Genomic DNA, 12,723 nt, shown 5'->3' with positions numbered 1-12,723 from the left:
AATAAAAGGGAGCAAGGAAAAGAGATCTCATAAGGAAGGCCTCTTGGAGGAGATAATGGTCTGAAGTGGGGGAGAGGAAAAATCTGAAAATTCAACCAAGAAAACAAGCTCAACCCCACCCCATGAAGCTCCCCATGAAGGGAGGTGCAGAAAGAGAGGCTACAAATGAGAAGGTAATTGTATCCCCCACAGCTTTGCCAAAGCAAGCGTGAGCAGTAAACGCAGAAAGGGAAGAGTTTGTCAAGACAAGGGAGAGAGGACTCTGCCAAAGCCATTTCGGCAGGAAGAGAAGGCTTCTGAAGTGTTAAATATTCTTGGGCCTCTACCTCCCAGAAGACACATAGAGTCCATTCTGTGTTTCTCCCTTGGATATCAGACTTAGCCAATCTTCGCAATATTTGTGGTAAAGCTAATTGAACTAAAACTCTTTCAAAAATATTTAAATGAATCCTTCCCTGGAATGGTCATCAACAATTCCTTTGGGAGAGGGTTACTGAGAGCAGAGAAATGAAGTCAGACCATGGAAGTCATGCCGGGGATAACTAAAATGGTGTCAAATATCTATTTATTTTGTTATAATGCATGTTCAATGTGCTACCTTTCTTGGGGCCAAAGTGATATGATCTGGCGTAAGCACTTAACCTCTCTGTGCCTCATCTTCCTCATCTGTAAAATAGGGATTCAATACCTGTCCTCCCTCCAGCTTAGACTATCAACCCTATACGGGACAGGGCTTATGTCTGATCTGGTTATCTTGTATCTATACCCCAGTGCTTAGTACAGTGCTTGGCACACAGTGAGGATTTAACAAATACCACAGTTATTATCATGATTATTGGTGAAAGCAGATAATCTCATGGCATGCTACATGGTCAGCATGAATTTTTGATGCTCATGACATTACCTTGTTTTCTTGAATGATGATTAAAACATGGCTTAGAAATATAGCGCATCACATTACGCTGAAATAGCTAAGCACATGTCCAGAAATGGAGTTGGCGATCTGGGACTCAGGACAGAAGGTATTGAAATTGATGTCTGGGAATTTGGAGGCAGGGAGGTTCTGTTGTAGATATACGGAGGCTGTAAGGCTCTTACGGATGGAGAGAGCAACAGAGTGAATTACTCAAAATGGCAAATAGGCTACCGGAAGGAATGAGAATCGTCGTTCAGTCGTCAACAGGGATAATGACTAACTCTATTCAATGATATTTATTCATTTATTTATTCATTTTTAATGGCATCTGTTAAGCGCTTACCATGTGCCAGGCACTGTATTAAGTTGGTATCAGGTTGGACACAGGCTCTGTCCCACAGAGGGCTCATGGTCTTAATCCCCATTTTACAGATGAAGTAACTGAGGCACAGAGAAGTGACTTGTCCAGTTGTACTAAGTGGTGTAGGTAGATATGATCCCTCCCCTCAAGGAGCTTAACATTGTACTCTCTCAAGCATTTAACGCGATGTTCTGCTTACCTTTTTATGTTACCTATGCACTTTGACCTGTACTCTTTATTCACTTGATATTTTTGTTTTATCATTTTTGGTAAGTGCTTATTAAGTGCCAGGAACTGTACTAAGTGCTTGATAGTCACCCTACCCTCAGCCCCAAATAACTTATGTATCTATCCGTAATTTATTTATATTAACATCTGCCTCCCCTTCTAGACTGTAAGCTCTATGTGGGCTGGTAACATGTCTACCAGTTCTGCTCCTTTGTACCTTCCCAAGCACTTAGTATTGTGCTTCGCACACAGCAAGCGCTCAGTAAATAGCACTGATTGAATAAATACCATTGAGTGCTTGGATTGGGGTCACGAGTTCATTCTCTGCTAAAGGGTACTACCAGGATGTCAGGAAAACTTCTATTGTAGATGAAGGTTGACTGTTTTGAGATATGGGATGGGATGTTCTGCTTTCCGGTTCATAACTGACTTTAAAATCTCCCCAAGCTACTGACTGAGAATCTTTTCTTCACTGAATAATAATAATAATGTTGGTATTTGTTAAGCGCTTACTAGGTGCCGAGCACCGTTCTAAGCACTGGGGGAGATACAGGGTCAACAGGTTGTCCCACGTGAGGCTCACAATCTTAATCCCCATTTTACAGATGAGGTAACTGAGGCCCAGAGAAGTGAAGTGACTTGCCCACAGTCACGCAGCTGACAAGTGGCAAAGCCGGGAGTCTAACCCATGACCTCTGACTCCCAAGCCCAAGCTCTTTCTACTGAGCCACGCTGCTTCTACTAGTGGCCTAAACAGAAGAGGTGTCAATACCTGTTTGACTTAATTTTCCCATTTTTTTCTAGGGTTTTTCTGTCCATTTTCCAACCTGTTTTATTACTCAAGTAGCAGCATGGCCTTGAGGACAGAGCACGGACAGGGGAATTTGAGGACCTGGGCTCTAATCCCAGCTCTGCCATTTGTCTGCTGTGTGACCTTGGGCAGGTCACTTAACTTTTCTGTGCTTCCGTTACTTTCTGCACATTGGGGACTATGACTGTGAGCTCCATGTGGGACATGGACTGTGTCCAACCTGACAGGCTTGGCTCTGCCCCAGTGACTGGCACATAGTAAGTCTTTAACAAATACTATTAAAAAAATGATGGTGGCATTAAACATTATTTGCAATTACATTCAACACACAGATGAATATGACAGCACATGCGCTTTCATGTACCAGACTTCAACCCAGCGCTTAGAACGGTGCCCCTGAGCTTAGAACAGTGCCCCAGTGCTTAGAACAGTGCTCCAGCACTTAGAACAGTGCTTGGCACACAGTAAGCACTTAAATACTATAATTATTATTAATGTCACAAACGCTATTCTAGAATTCATCAAGGGACCCAGTAGGGGAAATGGACTGTAAGGGGAGTACAAGCCCAAACATCATCTCTGAATAAAGAGGAAAAGCAGAACAGAGATGAATTTGCCAAGAAAATTAGCTGCCCCAAAGACAGTTTTTCTCCTAGTCTCTCTATTTTCACTCTCATTGGTCTGGATGCCAATGGCAATTATTTGCAAAGGCGAGAAAACACAGATTGTCAAGGGTTACCTTTTTTTCAGAAGAGAAACGTTTCCAGAAACATTTTCCGAAGACTCATCCAAAGCAATAACAACTGGATTATTCTATAAATAATCATGATTTAAAGGAGATCACAACCCTAATTGAACTCTGGCAAAACGAGTTGCTTTGTTTACAGCTCTTCTTCTGAATAGCTCCAATCTAAGCCCCCTTCTTTCCCACCTGGTTTCCACAGAGGAGCTAAGGGAGAAAGAGGTTGGGGGGAGAGAGCAAAAGAGAGGGAGAAGGAGAAAAATAGAGGGAGAGAAAGATAAGAGAGGGAGAGGGAGGAGAGAAGGAGAGGAAAAAAGAAAAGAGGAAGGGAAAGAAGGAGAGCAAGAGAAACAGAGGGAAAGAGAGGGAGAGATAGAGAAAGAGGGAGAGAAGGAGAGATGGAAATGGAGGGAGAGCAAGAGAGAGGGAGAGGAAGAGATTAAGGGAGGTGAAGAAAGAGAGGGAGAGGTTGAGGAAGAGAGAGAGGGAAAGGGAGAAGGAAGGAGAGATAGAGAAAGAGGGAGATGGAGGGAAAGGGGGAGAGGGAGAGAGAGAAGGAGAGGGAGAGAGGGAAATGGAGGGAGAGGGAAAGGGAGATGGAGGGAGAAGAAGAGAGAGAGGGAGAGATGTAGGCCTCTCAGGCCTCTCCAAACAGAAAAGAAACCCCTGAATATAAAAACTCGACCCAATTCCACCGAGACAAACGGATTCAAGGACACCATGAGTCCAAGAAGACTCTTAATTCAGGGGGAGGCACTTACTTCTCTCTCCAGGAAAGAATAGTACAACATTCTCCCATGGTAGGTGGAGAGATTCAAACCCAGAGTTGTCTACCCGGATGAGGATGAATTTATTGAATGATAAGAAGGTGATTTCCTGGTTCAGAATAGTTGTTCAATTTTTAGAGCTATGTTTTTCACATACAGGATGAAGAAACACGGTCCGACTCAAGAAACGGCCCTCTATTTCCTAGTCTTCTGTTTCTCCCTAAAAATCAAATTATTGTCAGGCTCAACTATAATTGCATCTCAATTATAATTGGTGATAGTGCAGAAGCTATCTATCACTGGACTGACTGCCAAGCATCTATTCAGAAATATATATTTAAACTGGAACTGTTGCCCACACCCTCTCCGAGAGCAATCTGCTCTTGACATTAAGGCTCATTCCCCAAATTGTCAAGCTTTCCCCTCCTGAAGGATCAGAAACCTCTTCCTGAAAAGAGCTCATTTCATCTACTTTCTTCGTCTGGAACGGATCGTGCAGTAGAGTTTGACAAATCATGTGTGCGGCTCTCCGTGTGACTAAATGAAAAGTCAGGCAGAATCTTTCCCCCACTGGATCCTCCATTTCATTTTTGGATTTAAAGTTAGTCAGAACCACATTCCATAGCCTAGGATTTGGATTCAATAGTGGCTCAGGAGGGAACCAGAGGGAGAGAGCTAACAGTCCACTGAAGCTGAACTCGACCTAACCTGCTCACTGGGCTTTGTTCTCATCTTTTCCACCACCTATTCCTAGCTCATGTCCTCCTTCCTATCTAGAACTCCCTCCCCCTTCATATCCAGCACACCATTGCTCTCCTTATCTTCAAAGCCCTTCTAAAATCCCATCTCCTCGAGGAAACCTTCCCTTTCCTTCCCTCCATATTATGTCTCATCAGCTGTCAATTCAGTCTCTGTAGAGAACAGGCCTGCGAATCAAAAGGACCTGGGTTCTAATTCCACTCTGCCACTTTTCTTCTGTTAGATCCTGGGCAAGTCACTTCACTTCTCTTCGCCTCATCCCCTCATCTGTAAAATGGGGATTAAGACCGTGAGCTCAATGTGGGACATGGACTGTGGCTGGCCTGATTAGCATGTATCTACCCCAGCGCTTAGCAAAGTGCCTGGCACATTGTAGGAGCTTAACCAATACCATTAAAAAAAAATTACCTCAGCCCCCATAGCAATAGCATGAATGTACAGAGTTTATATACTCTATTATTCCCCTTAACCTTGTATCTATCCAGCACTTAGAACAATGCTTGGCACATAGTAAGCTTTTAGCAAATATTATTATTATTATTGTATTTTAGTTGAGTGTCTGTCTCCCCAGCAAGATTCCAAACATCTTGACAGCAGAAATCTTGTCTTCACCTCTTTTGAAGGCTACCAAGCACATAGTACAGTGCACACAATAAGAATGATGACATTTATTATGCAGTTACTATTTGCCAAATCCTGAAGTAAATGCAAGGTAATCAGAGCCAAAACGGTCCCTGTTTCGCACAGGGCTCGGAGACTAAGAGAGAAGGACAGTTGTTTTATTCCCAAAGTACAGATTAGGAAACTGAGGCACAGAGAGGTTAAGCCCCTTGCCTAAGACCACACAGCCAAGATAAGACCCAGGTCTCTTGACAACCATCCCCTGCTCCTTCCACTAAGCCACACTGTTTCCCAGAAGGCATTCAATGCAAACTAAAGTGCTGAGTAGCGTTCTGCACACGGTAAACCCTCAATAAATACAAATGATTGATTGATGATTAGCACGATGGTGTTGATGAAGGTTGAGCTGGACCCTCCTTTCCAGAGGTGAGGCTCCGTGCTGGCTCTCTGGAGTGAAAGTGATTGCTATAGGCAGAACCTAGTGTTGAATTATCAATCGATCAGTTGTATTTATTGAGCCCTTACTGTGTTCAGAGCATTCTATTAAGCATCCACAATGAGCTTACAATCTAAAGGGAGAGTCAGACATTAGTATAAATACATTACAGATGTGGACATAAGTGCTGTGGGCTGAGAGAGGGATGAATAAAGGGTGCAAATCCAACGCAAAGTTGACGCAGAAGGGAATGGGAGAAGAGGAAATGAGGGCCTGGTCGGGGAATATATAAAAGGAGTTACCAGTTACCACCTGAGGGAGAGGAAATGAGTAGCATTTTCCTTCCTCAACAATAATCACGCGCTGTACATTGATCTGGGTTGTTTTTTCCTGAATTCGGACACGGGTATGATGGTTTGATGATAGGGAAGACTCCTAGAAATGTCAGGCCACCCTTGGAATGCATAATTTCCAAAAATTGCATGAGGCAGCATTCAACCTTCAGGACAGACACAGAGCCCTTGTTGTAAGAGCTGGGATCGGCACTGCGCTACTCCACATTACCCGGAGTTCCTAGGATATGCTCAAACCTTCATTGTAGGGAAATGTCAATTGAGTTGGCTCGGTCCGGGCCTGTAGGAGGTCATTCATTACCGGGACATTTTCTGTTGCCACAGCAACCAATTAAAATGACGATCTTCTGAAGAAGCCACAGTTCCTTCCCTGGCAAAAATCAAAACTCGGAAAAAAAAGGGGGCAGGAGAAGAAAATATCCCGAAGTGGAAAAGCGTGTTCATTTCGATAAATCCCTATGAACACGGAGTTAGCGTTATTCCTTTAAACGCAGTCAGGCTCCTCTCATTCTGAGCCGCAGCAAAAGCGATGGGCAAAGTTTTCTCCAGAAAAAAATTAACGAATTTTGTTGGATGACTGGTTTCTGTTCCTTATGGGATTCGGTCCCTCATTATCTCTGCACCCTCGTCTGCAAAATCGATACGAGTGGTTGGCGGTTGAAGCTTTTAAATGTCTGCTTCTAAAATTGCAACGGACGGCCCACCTTTCTCCCTCAGACTTTTCCAAACGCGGGTGCTAATAAATCCCAACTCCCAGCTACATGGGAATTAGCCGATATACGTTCAGGTTTCAAGAGCCCTACAAGATGAATTACGTTTAGGAATAGATGTCGACTGAACCAAAAAGGGAAAGTCTCTTGTTTTTCTTTTAGAATGAAAAACTCCAGTGAAGTCGAGCTAATCTATAAAACAACCAAAGCGCAGTGTATTCTTGCCATCTGACTCTCTGCCTCTGGGGAGGAAAAGGAAATTCCTACCAGGTCTGCTCTTACCACCTCCTCTCCCGAGAGAAAATAGATTAGGAAAACAGAAGCTCGCTTAAACAGTGAACTGCTAGCCATCGACTCACTTTCTACGCTCCGCGCTTACTGTATTTTCCATCATGTCCTATTCCTAGCATATGGCATGTGGTTTTGGCTCGCTCTGTATCGTAAAATGAAATGGAAGAAGCAGGGGTGAAAAGATTCCGACCGTTTTCATTTAGTCACAACTACGGCAGCACACCTGATCTGTTGTCAGAATATAAAATCCCGGTGGGCGAGGAGCCGTCGAACTCTTCTCTGGTTCCGTATCAGAGGCTGACTCTTAAGATGAACTCACCTCTCTTGTCACTCACAAGCCACGATTCACTAGGGGTCTAGTTTTCGGTGTTACTTTTTAAAACAGATTTGCCAGTAATCACTCTCCAACTTAGCCCGGCGGAGGGGAGGGAGGAGTGTAGGGGATCGACGAGCCAGTTAGATCGCAAAGATTGCTGAGTTTAACATCCTGGACGGAGATCTGGCTGGCAAACCCCGAATACTGTACGGAGTCACAAGGCTTTCTGCTATCCTTGGCCGGCTTAAAACATCTCGGTCCTCTGGAATTTGTTTGGGGCCGTTAACGGCAGCCAACTGTGCTGTGCGGAGATTTTGTTGAGCGATTAGACAGATTTATTTGACCGTCTGGCTCCTCATCTGGTTTTCTTAGCTGGAGAGGAGGGATCGGAGTGGCGAAGAAGAAGGACCAAAGATGAGGAGGAAACAGAAAGGAATCCTGGCTGATAAGAAACTCACAACCAGTGTAAACATCGGTTCTTTCAAGGACATTCCTAAAGTGAAGGGGACAGCAGATCCGAACCACGAATATCTTAGAGGGAAGGAAGTAGGGATGGAAGCGGACGGGGAAAAAGGGAGGGATGGAGAGAAAGAGGAAAGAGTGAGAGGAAAGGAGGGAGGGAGGAGGGGAAGGTATGGAAACGACTGTCTTTTAGGGAACTCTGTGGTTAAGGCAAACTCCGAAGGAAAGTGGGGGGAAAGGAATAACCATCGGTCGCAAAGGAAAAGACAGACTTTTTAGTTTAGTGTCAGTGAGTTAGTGAGCTTTCTCAGTTCAGCCTGGATCCCAACGCCCCATGCCAGTCCACAGGCAACCGGAGAGTGTTCTCCAGTTACTAAAGCAGCGTGGCTCAGTGGAAAGAGCCTGGGCTTCGGAGTCGGAGGTCGTGGGTTCGACCCCCGGCTCCGCCACTTGTCAGCTGGGTGACTGTGGGCGAGTCACTTCACTTCTCTGTGCCTCAGTCCCCTCATCTGTAAAATGGGGATTAACCGTGAGGCTCATGTGGGACAACCTGATCAGCCTGTATCTACCCCAGCGCTTAGAACAGTGCTCTGCACATAGTAAGCGCTTAACAAATACTAACATTATTATTATTATTACTATCAGTCGCTTGTCCCCTAAATCCTCCTCAGCGGGACCCCTGCTTCAGATTCCAATCTTAATTGCAAGAGAAGCAGCATGGCCTAGTGGAAAAAGCACGGGCCTGAGGGTCAAGGACCTGGGTTCTAATCCCGGCTCTGCCTCTCATCTGCTGTGTGACCTTGGGCAAATCACTTAGAGAAGCAGCGTGGCGCAGTGGAACGAGCACGGGCTTTGGAGTCAGGGCTCATGAGTTCGAATCCCAGCTCTGCCACTTGTCGGCTGTGTGACTGTGGGCGAGTCACTTAACTTCTCTGTGCCTCAGTTCCCTCATCTGTAAAATGGGGATTAAGACTGTGAGCCCCATGTGGGACAACCTGATTCCCCTGTGTCTACCCCAGCGCTTAGAACAGTGCTCTGCACATAGTAAGCGCTTAACAAATGCCAACATTATTATTATTATTGATTTCTCTGTGCCTCAGTTAGCTCATCTGTAAAATGGGGATTGAAACTGCGAGCCCCATGTGGGACAGGGACTTTGTCCAACCCAATTATCTTACCCAGTGCTTAGTACGGTGCCCGGCACACAGTAAACACTTACTAATTATTATTACTACTATCTTTCATTCTTCAGCTCTGTCGTCCAAGCATTTTTTTCCCATCTGAAAACTGCCAATATCCCCTCCCGGAAAACCTCCCCATTGTGGGATTCGATTTGAATCAATCCCACACTTAGCAATGTCAGGATTACCAAAGGAAGACTGAATGCCACTTCTTGAATGGTGATCGCTCGGGAATGGTGTTTTTCTGGGAAGGACACCTCCCTCATTTTTCTGCCCTGTTTTGTAATCTCTCGTTTTTGAACACTTTTGGCTTCGTACTTGATAAGGGACTCTCTCATTGCTAGTAATTTCCTCAATTACCGCGTAGCCTAGTGGATAAAGTACGGACCTGGGAGTCAGAGAAGCTGGGTTCTAATCCCAGCTCCACCATCTACCTGCTGTGTGACCTTGGTCAAGTCACTTCACTTCTCTGTGCCTCAGTTTCCTCAGCTGTAAAATGGGGATTTCAAACCGGTTCTCCTTCCTACTTGGACTGTGAGTCCCACGTGGGACAGGGACTGTATACGACCTGATTCACATGTATCTATCCCAGCATTTAAAATGGCGCTTGTCACAAATTAAGTGCTTAACAAATACCATAAATATATATGTAAACATTCTTTCTGGTTCCATTTTTTCAAATTTTTCACTTCACATGACTGGGACTGTCCAGAAAATTACATTTTAAATGGAACTTTTACTGCCATTAATCACATAATTTGCCTTGAACGATCTCTGAATTGTCTATTTGTGCCCAATTACATGCTTCTGACCCAATTTGCACAGTTGCCCCTAGCTGATTGGATTTCAAGGCAATATGAAACTCAGTTCACGTGAACCTACTGCCAGTACTAACTTGTGATAGGAGTTAGTTCATCTTGTGCAATTTAACTGCCGGGATGGGGCTTCACTGATTGAAGAACTCAAGCCAACTTTAATGGTTTAAGATGAACTCCCTAAGGTACCCAGAGACGACGTGTTCCACGTCACCACAAATTACACCTTTAAATCTCAGCCAACCATCTCACCACGTATTCCGTTGGCTCCTAACCAGGCAGAAGAGTGCGGCTGTCTTCGAGTAAGCCGTCCCCACACTGGAAAAACGAACCTCATTTTTACCGCTCCCCTGCAGTCTGAGCCTCTGAGCCAAATTTACAGAAGCCTACTGGAAAGGGCACAGGACTGGGAAGTCAGAAAACCTGCGTCTTAATCCCAGCTCCACCACTTGGCTGCTCAATGACCTCTGGCATCTGTAAAATGGGGATTAAATATCTGTTCTTTTTCTCCGTTAAACTGTGAGCCCTGGGTTGGGCAGGAACTCTGTCCAATCTGACTGTACTGGATTTACCCCAGTACTATGAACTGTGCTTGGTTTAACAGATACCACAGGTTATCAGAGCTTAACAGAGTTTAACAGATACCACGATTATTATTTAATCTCACAGACTCCTCCATCTCCCAGTTCTCACCCCAGAGGCGATGCACCCTGAGATCACTCCGGGTGGGTTCTGCAAAACTCTCGGGTGCAGAAACCCAAAGAGACAAGTAAAATCCAATGTTCAAAATTTCTTCTGCAAAAGAAAAGTCCTTACCTTCGAGGGTCGTTCCCTCCCCAGTAAGGGCTTCTCCGGCTCCGGACGCGTACAAGGCAGTCACAGACAGTGAGTACTTGGTGCCTTGGTCTAAGCCCCTCAGTAAGGTAGAAGTCATTTCTCCCCTCACAGTCACCTCCTGAGGGGCCCCTCCAGTCACTGGAATATACGTTATCAGGTATCTTCGGACTTTGCCAGGTGCCGAGCTCCAAGATAATTTCATAGTCGATGTTGTAGGGTCAGAAACCTTCAGATTTCTTGGATTTCCTCGGACTACCCAGGGTGAAAAAGAAAGAAAAGGAACAAAATCCATAATTATTCGGTGCAAACATGTCTAGAAACCCAACCGTTGGTCTTTGTACCCCTCTCACTGTAAGCTCATTGTGGACAGGGAATGAGTCTATTATATTGTTTTCTGTTGCATTGCACCCACCCAAGCACTTAGCATAGTGCTCTGCACATAGTAAAAGCTCAATAAATATCACTGATTGACTCTACTCTTCCAGTCGCTTTATACAGTGCCCTGCACACCGTAAGTGCTCAAAAAATACGACTGATTGATTTTTTACCTTGAATGTTTCTTATGTTTTAACTTTTTCACCCAGTGAGTGACAAAAGCTAGGGAATTTTTACTCTAGCTATACATCCAGCCAGAAAACATCCATAGGTTCAAAATGGGTTTGGGTAAATCCATGGATAAGAGGTCCCTAAAAGGTTATTAGAAGAGAAAATAAGGGTGCTAGATGATGATGATGATGGTGATGCTGATGGTATTTGTTAAGCCACGAGAAGCAGCGTGGTTCAGTGGAAAGAGCACGGGCTTGGGAGTCAGAGGTCATGGGTTCTAATCCTGACTCCAACGCTTGTCAGCTGTGTGACTTTGGGCAAGTCACTTCACTTCTCTGTGCCTCAGTTACCTCATCTGTAAAATGGGGATTAACTATGAGCCTCACGTGGGACAACCTGATTACCCTGTATCTCCCCCAGCATTTGGAACAGTGCTCTGCACATCGTAAGCGCTTAACAAATACCAACATTATTATTATTATTAAGCACTTACTATGTGCCAAGCACTGTTCTAAGCACTGGGGTAGATACAAGGAAATTGGGTTGGACACAGTCTCGTCCCACATGGGGTCCACAGTCTTAATCCCCATTTTACAGATGAGGTAACTGAAGCACAGAGAAGCGACTTGTCCAAGGTCACACGGCAGATGAGTTGTGGCGGAGTCAGGATTAGAACCCAGATCTTTGGGCCTAGTTAAGGAATGTCCATGATGAATTGGAAGAGGGAGCACCTAAGGATGTTAGGCAGTCGATCCATATCCATGAGGTTGGATGAAAGATGGTCAACAATCATTCTATTTCCTCACTGCCATTGCTGGAGACCTAATAGTGGTCCATCTCAATCAATCAATCAATCAATCAATCGTATTTATCACACCCTTATTATGTGCCCAGTACTGTTCTAGGCACTTGGAAGAGTACACTATAACAAAATTAGCAGACCCAAAAAGAGCTTACAGTCTATATGGACTATTGGTCTGACTCAATCGGGCATCTTTTGCTAAACCAAAATTTTATTAAAAAGGCAGTATCATGACGGGTGGCATTCTGGAAAATCCCTGGGATGATTCCCTTTAACTAGAACTATAAAAAAGAGGGGGAAGAGAGATCAGTAAAAGCTTTTGAGTTGTTTTCCTACATTTATACTTGTTATGACCACCCTGGATCATAAAGTGAGCAATGCTCTCATCAATACGTATCTAAAAGCTGTTGAAGCTAATATATCAAGACCATAAGAAAATGAACAATGCACCTCTAGGTCTAGAATTTTGTCTCTAGCAGGGGCAGCAAAGGTTGCCGGGAGGAATAGTGTGATGGCCGTCTTTGAAATCCAACACTATGACCCTTCTAATATTTCCCTCTAATAATGCCCCACCGACCCATTATCTGTAAATCTATACAGTCACATCTTAAACATTTTTACAGCCTTCTAGTAGTCGACCACCATCCAGAATGGCTGGGCTGACACAGAACTGGGGTCGTGATGAGTCGCACAGTGAAAATTACGCCTAGACTCTGCAAAATTATGGCAGCATTATGAAAAGAATGGTACCATGGGAAAAGACAAGAAA

At 44.5% G+C, this 12,723-nt stretch overlaps 1 protein-coding gene across 4 annotated transcripts in view; it reads right to left on the bottom strand.

Moving 5' to 3' along the window:
• The window catches only part of COL12A1 (collagen type XII alpha 1 chain), a 151,778-nt gene that overhangs the window by 101,513 nt on the left and 37,542 nt on the right, over nt 1-12,723 (bottom strand). For 3 of the 4 annotated variants that reach the window (XM_029047119.2, XM_029047120.1, XM_039914748.1), the window contains exon 13: nt 10,586-10,858. The exons of the other annotated variant lie outside the window; for it this stretch is intronic. In XM_029047119.2, coding sequence (XP_028902952.1) covers nt 10,586-10,858 — 273 coding nt within the window. The remainder of the gene's footprint in view (nt 1-10,585; nt 10,859-12,723) is intronic. 4 annotated transcript variants of the gene reach the window in all.

Source organism: Ornithorhynchus anatinus, chromosome 19 (genome assembly GCF_004115215.2).
Source record: "Ornithorhynchus anatinus isolate Pmale09 chromosome 19, mOrnAna1.pri.v4, whole genome shotgun sequence".
Lineage (NCBI taxonomy): Eukaryota > Metazoa > Chordata > Mammalia > Monotremata > Ornithorhynchidae > Ornithorhynchus > Ornithorhynchus anatinus.
Note: the sequence above shows the minus strand (reverse complement) of the source record. Positions and strands in the feature narration are given on the sequence as shown.